This window comes from Corvus cornix, chromosome 8, assembly GCF_000738735.6.
Source record: "Corvus cornix cornix isolate S_Up_H32 chromosome 8, ASM73873v5, whole genome shotgun sequence".
Classification (NCBI taxonomy): domain Eukaryota; kingdom Metazoa; phylum Chordata; class Aves; order Passeriformes; family Corvidae; genus Corvus; species Corvus cornix.
This window is the reverse complement of record NC_046338.1, coordinates 27731559-27752705: the sequence shown is the minus strand read 5'-3', so window position 1 is coordinate 27752705 and position 21147 is coordinate 27731559. Positions and strand designations below refer to the sequence as shown.

The 21147-nt window shown below is 45.6% G+C and overlaps 1 protein-coding gene across 1 annotated transcript in view; it reads right to left on the bottom strand.

The window, feature by feature from the left end:
• Nucleotides 1-21147, bottom strand: part of HMCN1 (hemicentin 1) — a 173542-nt gene that overhangs the window by 49092 nt on the left and 103303 nt on the right. The window contains 15 exon segments of the mRNA XM_039555766.1: nucleotides 556-669; nucleotides 2243-2446; nucleotides 3148-3298; nucleotides 4877-5022; nucleotides 6449-6562; nucleotides 7506-7679; nucleotides 8410-8601; nucleotides 9011-9097; nucleotides 11562-11675; nucleotides 14098-14265; nucleotides 14685-14966; nucleotides 15603-15764; nucleotides 17564-17689; nucleotides 19769-19865; nucleotides 20596-20771. Coding sequence (XP_039411700.1) covers nucleotides 556-669; nucleotides 2243-2446; nucleotides 3148-3298; nucleotides 4877-5022; nucleotides 6449-6562; nucleotides 7506-7679; nucleotides 8410-8601; nucleotides 9011-9097; nucleotides 11562-11675; nucleotides 14098-14265; nucleotides 14685-14966; nucleotides 15603-15764; nucleotides 17564-17689; nucleotides 19769-19865; nucleotides 20596-20771 — 2307 coding nt within the window.

The window sequence follows — 21147 nt, the reverse complement described above, 5'->3', positions numbered from 1 at the left end:
ATGATTTCCAAGGCAGGACCCCTTTGCAACAATAAATCAGTATTTCAGTGGTATAACACAGTCATATAGGTAAAGAAGTAAGTATTTCCCAAGGCTAAAACATTGAGTACATCCACAGACACAAAAAGTCATCAAAATGGTTGGGCAGGCATTCATTAATCTAAATCCTCAATTCCCTTCAGGCTTTGGGAGTTCTGCAGGTATTGTGGAAAATGATGGCCAAAATAAGGAAAGAGAGAGGAAAGTCTCAATGGAAAGCTGAAGAGAGAACAAGAGATACCAAGATAAAAGCTGGATTTTTACATATGCTTTTCCTTCTGGTGAATGGTGAGAGGTGTAACACAACTGAGTTCCTGTAATAATAACCTACACACACTGAACTTACAACAGCAACACTCGGATCACACAGCTCTGTACAGCTGTACAGCTCTAGCATCCTAAACACATTAACGCCTAGTTTACAAATAAACATTAAAAACACTAAGGACTCCTGCAGTAATGGTTGGTTACTTTACAGAAGCCTTTTTTAGCACTCAGAGGAGAGGGGAAGCTCACAGAGCACTCGGACGACGTAGTGGATGGAGTCCTGCCCCGCCTCGTTGACTGCCACACATGCGTATCTGCCAGCGTCCCCCGCCCGTGCCCGCGCGATCTGCAGCACCCGGCCTCCTGCAAGCAAAAGTCCAAGACAGCATCAAGCACTCTCCATCATCTCCACACCACATCCCACCAGAGACCTGAGCAAGCGAATTTATGAATGGTCAGCATTTGGTCTGAATCATAAGTAACTAAAGGGTTTCATTTCCTAGCTACTTTTTTCACCAGCAGATAGTTGGGAGTGCAGCCATGCTCATACTGAAATTCTAGAAAAGAGCAATTAATTCCACATAAAGGAAGAACATGCTGCAGCAATATGCAGCCAGGCATTATTCTTCTATCAAAAATAGAAACATTTCTCAGTAAGATGGCACAGAACTAACAGGCAAAAGGAAATATAAGCACAGAATATTCTGTTCCAAACTGAAAAGATTCACTTCTGAGGCTTTTAGAGGTACTTTTCACTCTATTCCTCATTAAAGCATAGCCATATAAACACCTTCAGAAGGAGAGGACATCTTAGGAATACACTTTGGGAGTGTTTGTCATTGCTCTCTCAAGAGATGAACAAGATGGACAAGCAGGTGTTACGCTTTTACCACTGCCCTTTAAACACTCCATCCCAAACCACCTCTGCATAGCAACACTCATCACTGTAGGCAGCTCTTTCCCTTCCCCACATGAGCTTAAGTAGGAGATCATGGCCATTTTTCTGCTGCAAACATGTTTTCCATGCCTCACTCCTTGGTTAAGAGGCTTTTCTACTCCAATTATCTTTTTGTCAAAGCAAATTTAGTGAGGAAATAAATCAGGAACACATCAGAGAGAAGGTATCATTGTATTTCATTTTGCAACACATGGAAGTGTCCAAGGCCAGGCTGGACAAGGCTTGGAGCAACCTGGGATAGTGGAACATGTCCCTGCCTGTGGCAGGGGGTGGAATGAGATAGGCCTTGTGATTCCTTCAAACCAAATCCTTCTGCAATTCCATGATTCACTGTGGGAGTTCAGTGGTAATATTCACACCATTTTAGCAACTATTTCTTAAATTAAAGAAAACAATTTAAGCCTAAGGACTGGAGAGAAACCAGCCAACGAAGTCTGAGAAGAACATTAAAGAAGGGTTCTGAAGGGGAGGAGTGTGTCATTACTACACAAATACCAGCACTAAGGCCATTTCTTAGTCACAGAATCATAGAATGCTTTGGGTTGGAAGGGACCTTATAGACCATCCAGTGCCACCCCCTGCCATGGCAGGGACACCTTCCACTAGCCCAGCTTGCTCCAAGCCCTGTCCAGCCTGGTCTTGGACGCTTCCAGGGATCCAGGGGCAGCCACAGCTTCTCTGGGCAGGGCCTCCCCACCCTCATAGCCAAAAATTGCTTCCCAATATCCAATATAAACCCACTCTCTTTTGAATCCATTCCCCCTTGTCCTGTCCCTCCACCCCTTGTAAATTGTCTCTCTCCATCTTTCCTGTCGGCCCCTTCAGGCACTGGAAGGCCACAATGAGGTCACCCTGAAGCTTCTCTTCTCCAGGCCGAACAATTCCAACTCTCCCAGCCTTTCCTCCCAGGAGAGGAGAGGAGCTCCATCCATCTGATCACCTCGATGTAGGGCCAGAGAGTGCCAGCTGAACACCCACCTGGCAGGATGAGCACTCTGTCACTGGAGCTCAGAGGATGCCCATCCTTAAACCATGTGAGCACAGGGGGAGGAACAGCGTTGGTCTCACAGTACAGTGAGAGGGGGTTGTTGACAATCACATCTTTACTTTCTCCACCTCCTTCTGCATCCACCATGTTCCCAGCTTCCCATTCCCTGTAAGGCTTTTGGAAGCTAGGAGGAACTACAACAAAGAAGAGGAAAAATGTTAGCATTTTGCAGAAGAAATAGCTGGTTTTAAAGTCAAGAAATGAGAAGGTATTGTAATGTTCAATAGCAACAATAAAAATAAAGTGTATTCAGTCAATCCCTCCCCCCACTTTAAGTTACCCAGGAAAAATCTAGTTCTTCTAGAATGAACAATTGAGCAATTTACTGAGTATTTTTTGAAGAGTAATAAATAACAGTGTAAGATGACCTGGTAACAAACACACAGGGTATTCATCAACAAAAATACTTAAACAATGAGGTATCTGGTTTCACTCAAGCTCTCATTTTGTCTAAATTTTCAGAAATTACTCATGATTGTTTTCTTGTATTTACACACAGTAGGCCAACAAGATACTTATGTCTGGGGCCTCTAAATACTACTCAAAACAGAAAAATAAAATATATCTTAGTTTAAAATAAATTCAAATTTTTCATGGCATTTAGAGGAAGATCAGAGTTGCTACGTCATAGCACTGACTTCAGAAACACAACATATAAAAGAATAATCAAATACTGCATGTCAGTGACAAGCAAAATAACCCTGAAATCAAAGCCACACAAAACACAAAAGCATTGGGTTTGACCACACAAGCATAAAGGGCATAAAATTACTAATTCCAACATCCCAGAATACTAGAAAAGCAGGCTACCAAGAGAGTTTTGTTACCCTTTTACCTTGTATATTTACATCAAACTCCAGCTCATCCTCTCCAGCAATGTTGGAGGCCAGACAAGTGTAGCGCCCTGTGTCTGACACCTGGGCCTCCTTGATGTGCAGGGTGTGGCCGCTGCCCTGGATCAGGACATGCTCATCTCCCTGCAGTGGCTGCAATGTCAATTCAAATGAAAATTAATACTCAGCAAAACACACACTAGAAATAGCCAGATTCGTGGGAGTAATATGAGTAAACTCAATCAAGCTCCAAGTTCCTGGAGACAATTTTCTTTTCACGGTTGTCAGAAACTCTGCATCTTCATCCTTCTGATCGTGGTGGCTGGTCTCCTCAAGGATGTGATTTTCCATCACTCCTAGCCCCAGGATGCTGCTGAGGGGAGCAATGCCATCCCCATCAGGCCAGGGCTCTTGTGACATTGGATCCACTCAGGCTGATCCAATCCTTGAACTCGCTGGCCAAGCTTCCAGTACACGGAAAACTACCAGCTTTCCGTGAGGTGAACAAATGTATCTAACCCAACCTACAGATCTGCTGCTCAGCAAGGACAAGAACACAGAATGGACAGAGCAGCAGCACAGGATTAGACGTTCCTGTGCCAGAATGCGGCTCACATGTGACAGCAGAGGCTGCAGTGACACAGCCTCTGTGTCAGCAGTGAATCCAGAAATCCAGAACACATTAGATGTGCTCATCTACATCAGCAGCCTGGTCTAGTGGGAGGTGTCCCTGCCCATGGCAGGGGTGGAACTGGATGGGCTTTGATAACCCAAACCATGCCATGAGCCCATGCTTCCATGATTTGGGAGTCAGCACTGAACTCCTGGCCTGCAGGGGACAATTAATTTAGTCCATGGACAGGAATTAGAGCCTTTCACCCAGGGCAGCCTAAGGAGCAGCAGCTGTTGTGCCAGTGGCAGCCAGCTGTGCACAACCACTGCCTTTGGGGACCTCTTAACTCCCCAAATTGAGTTTTTCTTTGGCAATAGAACCAGGACTCCCAGGGATCCCAGAGCAGCAGGGCACACTTGAAACAGCCAGAGGCTGATCATCCAGGTTATTCCCGCACACTCATTAAATCCAGGAAGAGCTGTTCCATGATGAGTGCCCTACCAGGAACAGCTCAAGCAAGAGATAACAGATCTCCTTTCTTACAGAAGAGTACCACAGCTCCTTTTTTATTCATTCCTTGTGCTGTGTGTCCCCGTGGCCCTGCCTTTCCCGAGCTCTCCAGACAGATCCATGGAGCGCTGTGTGTGGCGGGACTCACGCCTCACCCCCCCGGAGCGGCCAGATGCTCTTGTGGCTTTGTGAGCTCTGCCAGGACCGAGGGGGAGGCTCTGCAACTTCTGCAAGGGAAGCACTTGAGGGGACCATCTGTAACAGGGCCTTTGAGGGCTTTACACAACAGCCACAGGCCCTGTGGTCACACCATGGGATGCTCCTGCCAGGAAGGGCACACCCTCTCACAGCACAGGCCAGTGCCAGGCTTGGAAGCTCCAGCTCTGGCCTCTCACGCACTGCCAAGCACCCACCAAAAGCCAGGATGTCGATTTGCAGAGGTCTGGGTGCCAGCAAACACCCCAAGTTGCTGGTGGGTGATGCTGCCAGCAGCAGGGAGTGAGGGTGACTCCTGCTGCCCTGCACAGATGCTATTTCCAGGAACAGGGAACACAGAGCTGTCCCTGTCCCACATCCCCTAAGAGGAAGGAACTGAGTTTGTGACTGGCCTGTCCATCCTTGTACCAGCTGATGGCAGCGGCAGGAATGGCGTGAGCTTCACACTCCAGGGTCAGGCTGTGGTTCACTTTGATCTTCACCTCCTTGGGGGACAGCCCCGTCCCTGAGACATCCCCTTTGGCAATGGTGGGTGGAACTGCACACAGACAAAGGCAGAGAGGGGAGAGACTGTCATGGCTTACTGCCTGCTGCAGCATTTCAACCTTAGCTGGAATAAAGGAGATCCTGGATGATAATGTCAGGGAAAGCAAGTGCATTCCCCCAATAAACTGCCTCTTGCCCACAGCCAAATTATTACTTTTTTATATGTATGTGTATTTTTAGCCATTTCTAGTACAGTTATTATGTACAAAAATATACAAAACTGTGTTCAACACTTTTAAACATGCAAACCGGACTACAGCCCTACCTAACTACAGCACTTCATTATTACATGCCTGGCTTCAATTCTATAAAGTTCAGGGTATTGTAGTCATTAAAGAACTTTTTAATGGAAACCAATATTCCCAGAAACATATGTTTGATCCCAAGTCCACACTCAGAGTAGCTGGTCAAAACCCAACATTTCCACCCCACTGAAATCCCAGTGTTGCAAAATCCTGTTTCTTTCTGAATCAGAAGGAAAATAGAATGTTTCAAAATCCTTCAGCTACCCCCCTGCTTGGTCTCACAATATTTTTGAAATTATGTAAAATGCTTTCAGAGCATTTTCCATGCTTTTTTTCCACTGGGAATTTTTAAATTCTCCCCTAATACTAATGGTATCCTAATAACTGACAGTTGCAATGGCACTGGGGGGTGGAGGACGTTAGGTTCCCACATAGCCACACATCAGTAATGAACTCTTTAGATATCTTCTCGTTATTCCAAATCCAGTGGGGCCTTATTTAGGGATTTAGTGTAATTAAATAACAGTGTGATTGCTGTAAGGGAGCAAACCAATTCCAAATCAGACTGGGAAATTAAAAAAAAAGGTAAAAATCATGCTTGATTGAGCCCATAATGAAGAGTTTGAGCATTAAAATTGAGTATTTAGGTACAGATGCTCAAATAACAATGTGCTGTTGGGAAGACTTGAATGGGAAAACATTTGTGCATATGGAATTTTATGGAAGGATATAAAAATAGTATCCTCCTGTTTTACCTTCCTCAAGAAAGTGTCCCACTAGATGTTAGAGGCCCCCTCCTGTTTTTCTAAAGTGGTTTCTGTGCTCAAGAGATTCTCTGCTCACATCTCCCCTTGTCAGTCAAATGCTGCATTCATTTGACTTGAAAATCAGCACCAAAAGAAGGATTTCAGAGGAAACTGGACTTCAGTGTTTCTAAAATGTCCTCCCCTGGGTGATAGGAAGACTTTTAGCACAACTGTAGCATTGCAAAGGATGCAACAATCAACTTTCCTGGTGTCTTTCCTCCACCAATGCCAGGAGCTAATGCAGCTGTTTGCTCAGCAAAGCCATTAATAGGAAACCTTGTATTCACCAGGACAGACAACACTGCAGTGGGGAAATGGAAGAACGCAAAATAAAAACAAATTTCAAAGACTGAAAGCATTGCCATACTGTAGACTTTCACTTCATAGTGCCTCAGAGCCCTCCCAGCCTCGTTTGTGGCTATGCAGGTGTATCTTCCAGCGCTGTCCTGCTGGGCATTCAGGATCTGCAGGGTCCGCCCACCTGCCAAAGACACCAACCTTTAATAGCACCCACACCATACTCTTGCTTCCCAGTTATTTAAATACTTCCTGCAGCATATTTCCAACTCTTTGGTCCAAAATCTGCCCTGAGAAGAGCAGAAAACCTGACTGCTTACTACCACATGTAACAAATGAGTGCATGATTCATGGCGGTGCTGTGGATCACAACTCCTGTTGCTTATGGATTCTTGGGAAATTTGTTAAGAAATTTCATCAAGAAATTTGTGCAGGGAGTTTCTTGAAGATATTTAGCCAGGATTTATTTTTTCTCTGAACACTTGCAGTTAACAAGGCAAGGTACTTGTACATCTACAGTACTCCAGTGTTCGCTCTGAAGCTTGTTCCCATTTCCCTAGTACCTGTGGAGGTGGAAAAAGTTATTCTACTAACTAAAAACGGCAAACTTCTAATGACCTAGAAAAATCCCACATCATTCTCTTTCCTAATTTATCTCTCTCTCCATCTAATTTCCACAATTAATTGCAAGTAATTTATATTCATCATTAACTCACATGAATTTTCCCATCACATCGTTTGATGGTACAAAAGGATAAATACATAATAAAACATAAATCAACAATCAGTTAACTGTGAAGCACTTAAAAATATTGGAATGGGAAGTGCTAGAGAAGTACAGAGAATGCCAGGATGGTTTGGGTTGAAAGGAACTTAAAGCCCATGAAGGCCCAACCCCCTGCCATGGGCAGGGACACCTTCCACTAGCCCAGCTTGCTCCAAGCCCTGTCCAGCCCAGCCTTGGACACTTCCAGGGATCCAGGGGCAGCCACAGCTTCTCTGGGCACCCTGTGCCAGTGCATTGCACTTAACAGAAATATATCCTTTGATTTTTTTAAAGAAGTCTGTAACAGAAAAATACGCAATGAAAGAATTAGGTGTTATATCTCAATAAGAGCAGAGTTTACCTGGCAGAATGCGGATGTTTCTGCTGGACTCTAAGGGAATCCCATCTTTCAGCCAGGTGATGGTGGCTGGGGGGTAGGAATAAGCTTCACAGACCAGCGAGGTGGGGCTGTTGAGGATAACGGTGACATCCTCTGCATTTCCTTGGCTGTCTGCTCCCACAATGCTTGGAGCCACTGGGAACAACAAAATCAGTAACCACAGGGAGGAAAGTCCCTCTCTGAAAAGCCTATTTTCTGGTCCCTGTTCAGTCTAGGAATCTGGCTGCAGCGTCAGCTAGCTGGGAGGCATTCCTACAAGGAGCACCCAAACCCAGACCCAGACAACATTCAGCTGGTCTCATGTCTTGTTCTGAAGTCAGCAGTGATCCCAAATCAGTGGAATTCACTCCCACCCATGCCTTTGTCAAGCACAGGTTCCCAGGAATCCAGCCACCACTCCTTGAGCAGAGCTGCTGCTTGATGGTCTTGGAAGGAGGGATGGGCCTAGGAAACAAGGCTGTGGAAAACAAACTTGCCATTGTTTGCACTTCATTGTGCAATAACCCTCATGGAAAATTAAACAAAACAAAATGAGAAGTGCAGATGGTTTCAGCTTTTCTGAAGAGATCACAATCTGAAATGCTCTTCAGATGCTCCCTCCTTGAATCACAATAAAATAAAGCGCTGTCCCACCCATTCCATAAGGACGACATCCCGTTATGGTTTCCTGTGTTCCAGCTCTGTTGTCTAAAGCACAGCACTGGTGTTTCTATTAAACCGCTATCACTTATCAATTACTAAGAGGTAACATTCTAATCATAGGCAACTTGTGCCTTGCTGTCAATAAAGCCCTACAGAATTCCAGCGAGACTCCCTTTCTCCCCAAACTGCCTGTTCCTCTGGCAGAGGCAGCCCAGCTGCTCACCAAGCACGTTGAGGCTGTAGGTTTTGCTCCTGTCCCCAGCAGCATTGGACGCCAGACACGTGTACCGGCCCGTGTCTGGGAGCTGCACCTCGGAGATCTGCAGGGATCGCCCGCTGGACACGATCCTGGGATCCTCAGCCTCAGCCAGAGCCTGCCCATCCTTCAGCCACGTGACCTGCGGCACAGGGTTCCCTTGATGGAGTTGGGAAAATGGCAAACATGAGCTGGTGCATAACCTCTAGGATATATCAAGATTTCTGAGAAACAGGAAAATACAGCTTCAGGTGTGCTTTTCAAGCACATCCTGTGGGGGGAGGTTTTGGAATATGCATTCTGAAGTCTCTGAACCTCCTGAAGGGATGTACACCTCCTCTGAAATTCCACAGGCCTTTGGAGAAGAAATATCACAGCAACATCCCTCTTGGTTCATCTCATCCAACCTTTACAAGGAGTGCTCAGTCCTGCTCTAAGCACCACAGTTAAATCTTAGATTTAAAAATCCCACTGAACTGAAATCCCATTAAAAACACTCTGTGCAGCACAAGTAGTGATCTCACCATGGCTTTGATGAGCAAAAGTAAATCATAAACTGTTCTTTTACCTGTCACCTCACACGTCAGGGTAACTCCATGCTTCTCTTTCACCTTCACATCTTCCAGTGTATTTTCCCCCACAATCCCTGGAGGCACTGCAACAGGCAAGGAGAAAACATCAGCATGGATTCCTTGCAACACTGAAATACAACAGGCTGCTTGATGATCCTGCTAGGAGGGATGAGCCCAGGAACACAGGATTAGGAAAACAAACTCACCATTGTTTGTGTTTGGTTACACAGTAACTGCCATAAAAAACCAAGAGCAATACAACCGATTCCCAACAAGTGGATGCTGTGCCATGGTCTGTCAGTGTTCTCTGCAAATACAGCTAATTCCATATGGGAATGAACACACCACATAGGTCTAAAGGCACCTTGCTGTGGTACAAACTACATTTCTCTAGGGAAATACAAGATAAAACCCCTAAAATACCTATCCCATGCCCCAGACAGCCAACCCAACGCAAAGAAACTCCTACTGTATGGCTGACATGGCTGACATGTTTCCAAATAATCCTGGTCAACTTGTGCTTTTGGATGAGGAGGGCAGGTTATGAGGGTGCTGGGGAGTAGCTGTGGTGGTTAAGAGCTGTGATCCATTATTTCTTTCAAAGTAGAGGCATTTGTAGATCAGGCCAAAAGAAACTGGCACTACAAGTCAAAGCAGGCATGGAGTGCAACAGGCTGAAAAGGAGACCTGTAGTTATCAGAAAGCAGCTCCATCTCCAGGAGATACAGGAAGTTTTTTAACAAAAATGTCAGAGTAAGGAGCCAGATTTATGCTTTAATAATCCTGCAAAATGCAAACTTTCAGCCTAGATAAAAGACCTCAGAAGAAAGGAATTAAAATATATTTAGCAGCTTATTTGCAATCTAGCTCACTGCTGGAAGCAAACGTTTTATAAAAGTAAGAATCACAGAAATAGGCAGAATTCATTGTCAACAGTGACAAGAATGTTACATCAGATTTGTGGTAACTAATGAAGGGTTCAAACTGGAGTAAAGGAAACAGATGGGGGGAAACAAAACTTAAAATCATAAAGTTCAGGACTTAAGTCAGGCCAAAAGTTACTACTATTCATAAACAAAGACAGCAACTCATCGCTTTGACCCCAAAATAGTACAGTAAGTTGTCAACACATCTTAATTTCAAAAATATGGCAAAGCCACACCAAACCCTTTTCAAATATATAAATACATAAATATTGTGCTTATTACACCAAGCTCTGCCTGCAAACTGCTGTGCCTCCTACAATAACCCAGAGAAACCCTGGCATGTCTGTGTACAGTTCCCACTGACAGTGACTGGTGAGGATTCTGTGCCACTGTCAGGGGATGAATGGGGATTCCAGCAACTTTCCTCTAGAAAGACAAAGAAATTACTGGGGGGAGGGAAGAGAAGACTGAACAATGGAATTTTCCACTTGAATTCAGCTCCATTGAGCATTTTTCTTCAAGGCAAACAAAGCCTATGCAATAGAGATTCCCAGAACTCTCAAGAACACCCTGCTACTAAAACCCTCCAAAGAAAACAGTCAGACAATGAATGCTTTCCAGTGTTTATCCATCTCTTCCATCCTACCACACTCACACTTCCATGAGCTCATCAAATAAACATGAACTGACTTGAATGGGAGTTATCACTTACAGGCTGAATATGCCCAAGTCAGCTGAAGACAAGGGAGGATGAGGGTGCTCAGCACCTCAGAGAAAGGAAACTTAGAACAAAATTCTACACAGAAATGCTGTGAGAAATCCTGCACTGTGCCAGGCCTGATAGTTATTGATAAAAATGGCAGTTACTAAACTGAAAAGTAGTGTTTTCTGGGGAGAATACCAGTTTGCAAAACTAAGCAATGTAATAAAAAAACACATTAATGGTTCCAAGTAGCATCTAAAGAGCCTGCTGGACAACTTCTGGTGTAAGTACATCAGCAGGATCACCCCCTTCCACACTGGTTTATATCCTTTATCATACCAAAGGCTCTGCTGACTGAAGGTTTCCACTGTATTGAAGTTTGGATTGCTGATCCTGGAGAAGAGAAAGCTCTGAGGAGACTTTGAAGCCCCTTCCAGCACCTAAACAGGCTCCAAGAGAGCTGGGAGGGACTTTGGACAAGGGCCTGGAGGGACAGAACAAGGGGGAATCGCTTCCTACTGCCAGAGGCCAGAGATAGATGGGATATTGGGAAGGAATCCTTCCCTGTGAGGGTGGGGAGGCCCTGGCACAGGGTGCCATCACTGAAAGCGCCCAAGGCCAAGCTGGACAGGGCTTGGACCAACCTAGGATAGTGGTGCCCATGGTGGGGGGTAGAATGAGACAGGCTTTAAGGTCCCTTCCAAATTAAGCCCTTCCAGGTTTCTATGATTCCATGTAGAAGAAGCTTCTCTTTACAACCTGATTTTTTGTGGTATCAAATTCACTTGTTTTTTTTCCCTAAGGACATATGTTTCAGCATAATATTTTTTTTAAATACCAGCAAAGTATACAGAATGCCCTCCCCCTTACTGTCCAAACCCCTCTCTTGTGCTGCCCCAAACCCGAGCAGGTACTCACCCAGGACAGAGAGGTGGAAGTCCTTCCTGGCCTCCCCTGCGGCGTTGGTCACCACACATGTGTAATGTCCCTCGTGTGCCGCACCCGCGGGGCTGAGCCGCAGCGTCCGGCCCCCTGAGACAGCCAAAACAGCATCAGAGTCCTGCTCTGACCAGCACTATCCCAGGGCTGGGCAGGGCACACACCCCCTGCTCCCCTGCATGGGACTCATGGATCAGCACTTGGGATGTGGCAGAAACATTGTGCTTGCAACGCACACTTCTGGGCAGGAAATTGGGACAGCACACAGTGCCTCAGACAGCAGGGTTTTCACTCACAAAGAGTGCTTTGCTATACTGAGATTCTAGATGAATATTCAGGAAAATTAATAATGCCTCATCAGTGCTTTTTATGTGTGTACACATCTACACACAAAAATAAGCTTAGTTTTATAAACATGCTGTTTATAAGTACCCTTAAGGTATTTTCACATGTATAGATAAGGAATAAAATTCCACTTCTCCCTTCTAGCATTTGCATTAATTGTGCCATCAATAATAGTAACAGCTGATAACAGCACTGGTTTACATGCAATGGTTTCAAAGAACAGATTCCTCTAAACTCTGTAGTTGTCAGGTCACCTTTGCACAGACACGTTCATTTAAAAGGAAGATTTGCAAGTATGTGTGACCAAAGACCAGGAATGTCCCTGCTGTGCCATAGCAGAGTAACTTCTCTTTCCTTGCTGTTTGGCAGAGGAACAGCAGAAATGACATCAGGGAGCATTTGAATGTGAAACCAGGCAGCCAGCCTGCAGCTTTTCCTAGTTTCTGGTTAGCAGCTCTCCCATCAGTAACCATTCCCTAACCCACACCACATCTGCCCTGGGCAGCTCCTGCCTGTGGCTATCGCTGTTGGGACATAGCCCAGAAAGTGATGATCCTGGTCATGCACTTGGAGGAACAAAGTGCTGAGCTGGTTACTGGATGTGCCTCTGCCCACAGAATCCTGCCTGCTGGAGGGAGCACTGGGAGACTGAGGGAGGCCCAGGTCTTCCAGCCTCGTGTCTCCCTGATCCCTTCTCCCATCCACCCCTGCACAAGGCCAAAACAGAAGCAGAAACCTGCCTGCCGAACACTGTGACCTTCCCTGGCATCACACACCAGAGCACACCCAGGCCTCCAGTGCTGAGGCAGGACAGATCTTCTACATTTGGCTAAACAAAAGCTCTTCTCCTTCCTAAAGCCAATGTGCAGCTTCGGGCACAGGTTGCATGGGAAGCAGGTGGGGTACACTGGATTTTTTTTATTTTTCCTAGAAGATATGCAGGAAGGATCATCAAAAGCAAACATCAGTATCTGGACAATGCTCTCAGGCACTGGGTGGGGTTGTTGGGGTGTCCTGTGCAGGGCCAGGAGTTGGACTGGATGGTCCTTGTGGGTCCCTTCCAGCTCAGGACATTCTGTGATTCCATGACCTGAATTAACTGACTAAAAGCTGCCAGCAGTGTGTCCACACACTGAAATTATCTGCAATGCCAAGTATGTTTTCAATCAACAGAACCAAAATTTTGCTTTGGCAAAGTATTAAACTCCAAAATTAGAGGAGGATTGTTGTTGTTGTTGTTTTTTACAGCTGTACAAGCACAAATAAAGGTCCAAGTGCCATGTTGGTTACAGTTCACTACCACAATGTGTAGCTTTCTGAAGCACAAAGTTTGGGGGAAAACAAAGCCCCAAGTCCAGGCATGTTTCTCCTCCCACACAGCCAACATCCAGAGACAATAAACATCTTTTTGTCTCTTCCTTCCCAACTCAGCGATCCGGGAGGTGAGATTAGTGTGGGTGTAGAAAGAAATAGACAGGACAGAAACCATCAAGCCCAGAAGATGTTATTTTTGTTGATGGCAGCTTGACACAGAAAGGAACGCACAGCAGCTCCAAGAGCCAGGTTCATATTGGGAAATAATCACACACCCACTCCTTTTTCCACATGCTATACGCAAAAATGGGAAAGCAGAGGACAGGACTATCTGTAACGTTAAAAGCTGCACTGATTAAAATATCCTGAAGCTTATCAGCTTCAAATGCAGTCTTAGCTGAGCTCTTAAACATCTTCCAGCTCTTTACCTGTGTCACCGTTTTATGCTTGTTAGGCAGCAAACACCACAAACTATCATACCTGTCTGATAGTTTTCCTAAGTTCATGATGCAGGCTTTGCACGGTGGCTATCACAGAGTATTAGAAACTCCATAAAAACTTAATGTCACGAGATTTCTACTTGCTAGTGGCAAACCCAAGGTCAAAGAAACAACACAGCCAGAAATGCTTTACATGCACTCATCTCTGAGGCTCCCTTTGGTTTCATATACAGACCCATAGAAATTGAAGATATGCTTTGGTTTTTGTCATTTGTTCTTTCAAAGATTTTTCCTCTTTAAATGGTAAAACAACTGTGAATAGGAAGAGGTGGAGAAAAATAAATAGGAGAGCTAACGGAGTGTATTTCTGGGCATGACAAAATGAGATGTTGCCATCTGCCCTCCAGCTTCTGTACCTGAGAGGATTCGCACCGAGCTGTTCAAGCTGATGGGCAACCCATTCTTGAGCCACGTTATTGCTGGCAAGGGGATTCCTGAGGCTTCACAAACCAGGGAGATGGGATTCTTCTCCACAATGCTGATGTTTTCAGGCAGCTGCAGGTAACCACCAATACTTGGGGGAACTACAGCAAAGAGTAAGGAAAAGCCATACTTCAGGGCAAATACAAATGCATTTTGCTCACAAAACATTGTGTCACCCAAATATTAGTTTACTGAGGGCGAGTAGCGGGTGTCTTGGTTAAACCTTAATTTCTCTCTCCAACAACACAGTATTTCCCACCATGACACTCACCCCAATATCATGTAAAATTGTACCATATCCCGGTTGTCTTGGGCGATGAAGCAACTGCGAGTGGGTTGATATTAACAGAGAGGTATGATTTTAAAATATTCAGGAGTTATAAACTTGGACTTGAGCTTTCCTAACTTTGCAACTGCAGCTGCATCCCCTGCAGCAGACCCAGGAGGTGGACTGAGCTCCACACCATTGCTTGGCCACCCAGGGGTGAACTTCCACATGCCCCAGGCGGTCCCCACTCACCGTGGACGCTGAGGTCGTATTTCCTGTCAGCCAGCCCGGCGGTGTTGGTGGCCACGCAGACGTAGCGGCCAGTGTCAGACACCTGGACACGCTCCAGCCGCAGGACACGGCCCCCGGCCAGCACCGCCATGTCCCTGCCACCGCCCAGCGCCCGCCCGTCCTTCAGCCACGTCACTGCCGGCTCGGGAATGCCCTGAGCCTCGCACTCCAGGGATATTTCGCTTCCCTGAGTGACAACGACCTCTGACGGGTGGGGACCGCTGTTGGATATAGTTGGTCGAGCTAGGGAAGAACAGGGGACACAGCGTAGGAGTCAACTGGAAGCTGCACTTCAGAATCTTCACCTGCTGCTGAGCAGAGTAACAGTCAACTTTCCAGAGCAGCAGGGCCAGCAAAAGACCAAGCAACTCCTTTCCCCCTCCCCCACTGCATAAAGTAAAAATGTTTTTTAAAATGTGAACTTACATGCAATTTTTAAAATGCACACAAGAGAAAAAATTAAAGGAGACTGCCCCAACACTGTCAATCCCTACAGATTTTGGAAGATTTTCTTCTCTGTGGGATTGTTTAAAAATATCTCCGTTTATTCCTGACAAAAATACAGTAAAGTCTAAGGGAATGAAGGGAAATCTGGGTTCAGTCTGTTGTCATCACTACTGCAGTTTGGGGACAAGACTAAAGGGGTTACATCCCTGGATTGTGCACTTTCAACAGGGATATGCAATGTCTTGGTCAGCTACAAGTCCAAACTGCCAGAATTTTAATGACTTAACACTCTCCTTGAACTACCTCTAAATTGTCCTCCAGCCATCACTCCATCTCTGGAGATCCTGGAGCTCAACGTCACTGCCCTGCTCACACTCCCATAACATTACTGAAGAACTGGTGAACTGTGATCAGAGTTTTCCTGGCACTTACTGTACACTTGCAGGCTGTACTCTTTGGTGGCACTCCCAGCCACGTTTGAAGCAATACAGGTGTAAGATGCAGCATCAGACCTGTCAGCAACTGCAACCTGGAGCTGTCTGCCTCCAGACAGCACCCGCACCCTTCCCGATGGCTCTGGCACCACAGGAGAGCCTGCAAGAGACCTTCTGTCAGATAAAACCACACAAGTGGCCAGGAGCAAATGAAAATCACGTGGTCTGAAGTCCACTGGCTCATTCCAAAGGACTGAGTTGCACAATTGCCCATTTTAGAAGTGCTCTGTCAGTCTTCCCAGAAAGCAGGAACTTGGCACAAACAGATCCTGAGGACTTTCTGTATTAACCACTGACTTCATGGGATACCCTGAGCTAAAGCACACTGACTCTCCCTCACATCCATCCAGAGTTTGGGACACCTCTGCTGAGCAGAAAGCTCAGCACTTTCAGTAAAATGTGACTCATTTTTCAGTGTATAATTGTCTCACCCAGAACAGCCATTGCTTAGAAATGTATGATTTAGCTTTCACACCATGTGAAAGCTAAATCATACATTTGTGTGTCACAGGCTTCTGCTCAGGAAATCCTCAGCAGAAACATGACAGCAAACTCCCACTGCATTCTCTGACCAGATTCTTCAGTCTTGGAGACCTCAGATTATCCATCTTCATCTTTCCAAACTGCTGGGAGGCTTTGTGAAAGAAGGAATGCAGCTGCCATGGCAGGTTTCCCTCTTGTGCATTTAAAGTCCTCTCTATAAAGTGCACCAAATGTCAAACATGCTGCAGAATCTACTCCTCTTCCTTTCTAACTGCTTTTCTAGACTTTCCTTCCTTCCTGCCATTAAGTGTACACACATTAGCCTTGCAGTGCACTTACATGTCACACAAGGCCTTTTTAGCTTCCAAGAGACAGGGTTTAAAAACAACTTGATAAATTTCCTGTTCTCTGAAAATGTGATGCATTAGAAAAAGTGTTTTGTAATTAAAACCTGCTCTTTCCATGAGCCAAAATTAATTAACGCAAGTACATACCATATTGAATTGTGCTGCCTAGAAAAACACAATTATAGGTAAGATTGATTAATAACACAAGAATTACCACACTGGAGGAGTAAATTATCTTATTTTGTCTTATATTCTGTCTCCAACAGCGTCAATGCTTAAAAGAAGGTGCTGAAAATAGCTGGCTTTGTCTGCCAATTCCTAAAACGGTGTTTGGCAATGTAACTTTAACCCCTAAAGCAAAAGGTGTGCAGACTACTCTTGAATAAGATGGGATGAGAGAAAGGGTTTGGTGAGTCCCAAAAGCAATTACTACAACTACATGAATCTTCACCACTTGGCAGGATGCAGATTGAGAACCAGCTCAGAGAATCTGTGTTATGCAGTGGATCACAGGGCAGAGACTCAACTCCACACCACGGGACTCTCAGTGACCCTAGCCCTGATAACTGGGATCCACAAACAAGTCTTACAATCCCAGAATGGTTTGGGTTGGAAGGGACCTCAAAGACCATCTCATTCCAACCCCCTACCATGGGCAGGGACCTCTTCTGATGCCTTAGGAGGCATCACTTCCACTTGCTATAATACATCTACCCTGGTCTGGAACACTTCCAGGGATGGGGCACTGTGCTGCTGTCCTTCTGCCCCGTGGTAAATAAACATATTATGTGCTCCACAGTTCATTTTTGTCAGCTGAGCAATCTCAGCACTGCACTTCTCCTGCACCTTTAGGAACAGTGACACCTAATCCAAGCAGAGGTGAGACAGAGAGAAGGGAATAATCTGCTCCTGGAGTTCATTTTACTCAATGTCAGGGCTGCATGCAGATATCTGCATGCTTGAGCTCCTCAGAACACACCATCCAAAATGTAAACAAGATGAAAAGAAAACCCAGCAGGTCAGAATTATCCCATTTGCTTTATAAAACAGACAATGGGCAGTTACCCACCATTCTTTTTCCAGGTGAGACTGGGTGGTGGGATGCCACTGGACTCACAGATCAGACTAATCAAACTCCCTTCAGTGACTGTCAGCTGAGAGCTGCTGCCATCCAAGCCAGAAATACTTGGTGACACTGCAAAGAAAAGCCAAATAAGTGCGGCCTTTGAAACAACACATTATCAGCCAGCAGTAAACCCCAAATGACCCTCACGCAAAATCTCCCCCATTCAGCTCTGAAGCACTTGCAAGGATTGTTTCCTCAATGCTAACCAGGCCCTGGGTAGGAAACAATACACTTGGGAATAACTGCATCCATCCTTCTGGGCTTGGAGGGCTGCTGCATGCACAGGCTTTATTTTGGGCTGCCTTTGAATGGACTTCACCGCACAAAGCTGGTTTGGGGAACTTCGTCAACTGACTCCAACTCTAAGAGCCTGCCTCATTCATGGCCTCAGCTAATAAACCCACAGAGATCATCATCATCAGTGACTTTAAAAATTCAGCCTACATTTTTCCTTTGAATTTTTCCGGCATCAGCACACTGGCTGCCATATCCAAGGCTATGGATCCCACCCCTCTGATCACCCTCCCACAACAGAGGGATCTTTGTTTTACAGCTCTGTGACTCTACACCAGCTGCAGACAAAAGGGACCAGTATTTTACTCTGATTCTTAAAGTCTTAAAGCACTTTGGTTCAATCCCTAGGGAAGGGCTAATTGCCTATTAGGAATCAGGGAACCATTTCCATCAGATGAAAATAGCATAGGTAGGGAGCAAAAAAAAGCAGAGGAGAATGTAGGTTGAACCTGGCAAATAAAACCTCCCTGGTGGACAACTTACACAGCACATTTTTAATGCATGTGACAGTAGCCAGCTTCTCCTTCTGACGCCTCCAGCTCTACAGCAGCAACCAGATGTGTGGGGTTTGAAACAACACTGCCAAGAGCCTTACGGTACTGTCTGATTTACTCTTGATTTGCCCTGCTTCCAGTCAGGACAAGCCTGTGCCATTCTCTTCATTTAGCTCATGGGCTGGCTCCTGGATCCACACTTAGCTCTCAGGATCTCACCAACCCTCAGAAGGATACATTTCCTGGATTTAAAACTTTGAAATATGGCAAGGAGGACTTTGGGTGCTGGGGCGTAAATGAAAACTGTAATTCCAAACAATTATCCACAGATGGCTTTCACAGGCAGCCTGTGGTTTCTATCAAGCTTATCCCATCAAAGCTGCTAACTAGCAAAGAATTATGCCTCCACTCAAATCCTACTGGAATGGTCTTACTGCACAAAGGAACAAATCCAAATCCCTCCAGCAAAGGTCCTGTGCAAATATCTGGGAGGGAGAGAGGAGAGCAGAGGCTGACCTGCACAGTATTTGCCTCAGCACGGGAAAATGGCATGGTACTGCAACACCCACCTCTGACTTAAATGCCATGAACGGGTCTTTTAATAATGACAGACTTGAAACCTGTACTAAAAAAATGTAATTTCAGTGTTACTAACCCTGGTAGGTAATTCTAGTCTTGAGACTCCAAAGCAGGAAATGGATTTATAATAGCAAAACAAGGACATTTCAATTTGTATATGGGAAGAAAATGATGGTGCAGAAAACCCCTTAAAAGCAATTATTAAAATAATGTCCTAAGCCACGTTCATTACAGAGCCACAGAAAAAAATTATTAAAGCTGTTTTTATGATTCAGCAACAACAAGTTTGTAGAGCAAATAAAGCTAGGTAAGGCAGCTTTTTTAAATCTTAATTTTCAATGCTTCAGCATTTAAGTAAGTGGAAAGTTGGAATGCTACTTTAAATGGCATTAAAGCTATGGATCCAAACCCAGTTATTTATCACGGATTCATACATCACAGAATGGTGTGGGCTGGAAGGAACCTTAAAGACCATCTCATTCCAACCCTCTGCCATGAGCAGGGATGCCACTCCGTAGTTATAGCTCTAATTACTCTCATTCCTGCAAGCCCAACATAGGCCTGTGGAATAACTGGTGTTAATTTAGAACTAAATTAAAACAATTTGAAAAATGTGTGCACTGTCTTGGGCCTGTTCAAGTACAGCAAATACAACAACATCTCCCTGCACGAATACCTCAGCAACCAAGTGTTGATGAACTACAGAGTATTTCAGTGTCTCACATCATAATTCAGCTCCGAGCTTCGTTCCCCTTCCTGGAATAAGCTTAATAAATCTTACCCCAAATATTGACATTATAGTTCTTCTCAGTTTTCCCAGCAACATTTGCTGCTTCACAAGTGTAGCGTCCAGTGTCCTGCACTTGAGCTCCTTCAATCTGGGGACAAAAGGAAAACCTGGGTTTCTTCTTCCTACATAATTATTCATGAAACATGCAGGGAGAGGGGGCTCAGCTTTCAATTTAATTTTTACATATGTCTCTCTGAGTATTAATAATAGAGCATGCATCCAGCAAGCTCTGTACCCATACAGCTGGGGTTCTCCGACATTCCTCCCTCCTCACCCACTACTCTCTGCTGCCCTGATACCTTGAAGTGGCTACCTGAAAACAGAAGCTAGACAAGATTAGAGAATGAAAACAGGTATTTATTTGAAGGGCCTTCAAAGGTACACCCTGGGCAGTCAAAAGCCTCCAAGGGGCTCCACCCAAGATGGATGCTGGGTCATAGGTTTTTCACACTTTTATAAGTTTGGTCCATTTGCATATCAGGGTTAATTCTCCAATTACAATTTCAGGTAGTGATGTAATTACCCCAAGTTTGCTCCTCCTGTCAGAGGCTTTAGTTCACATATTTTGGGGCCTGGGACAACAAGGTGTCCTTGAGTTCAGGCCCAGAGAGGGTTTGGTATGTCGAACCAGGATGAGAGAACAGTAGCTAACAGGCTGTATGGAGTTTCAGAGTTACACACTAAGCAATATAGGATTTGAAAAATATAGAAGTTAAAACCTAAGGCATCAGCCCCAGAGAGCCCAATGCTGTCCCACCTCCACGGAGGGGGTAACTCCCCAGGAAGGAACCCCAGCATGCCCTGCCTGCCCAGTTTACCTTCAGCACGCTCCCATCTCCAGAGATGCTCAGGCCTGGCTTCTCCAGCAAGGGCCGCCCGTCCCTGAGCCAGGCGAGGCGGGGCGGGGGCACAGCGCTGCCGTGGCACCGCAGCTCCAGCGCCTGGCCCAGCAGCACCGACACGTTCTGCTCCTCACCCACGATGTCAGGGGGAACTGCACCAACGCAATCACACACTTGGGTTACCTTGGAAAAGCCTCTGAGACCGTCGAGTCCAACCATTCCCCAGCACTGTCCCCAGGGGCAACACCCACAGGTCTTAAATCCCTCCGGGGATGGGGACTCCACCTCTGCCCTGGGCAGCTGTGCCAGTGCCTGACCACCCTTCCTACGGAGAAATTTTTCCTAATATCCAACCTGAACCTCCCCCAGAACAACCTGAGGCTGTTTCCTCTTGTCCTATTGCTCAAACTAAGGGACCTTTGGGCACTGAAGACTTCCCAGAGCAAACATAATGTGGAGTTAAGGGACTTCACTTAGCAAAGATAAAATGACACTTTACATCTTTCTGACACACAACTTCAGTCTTCT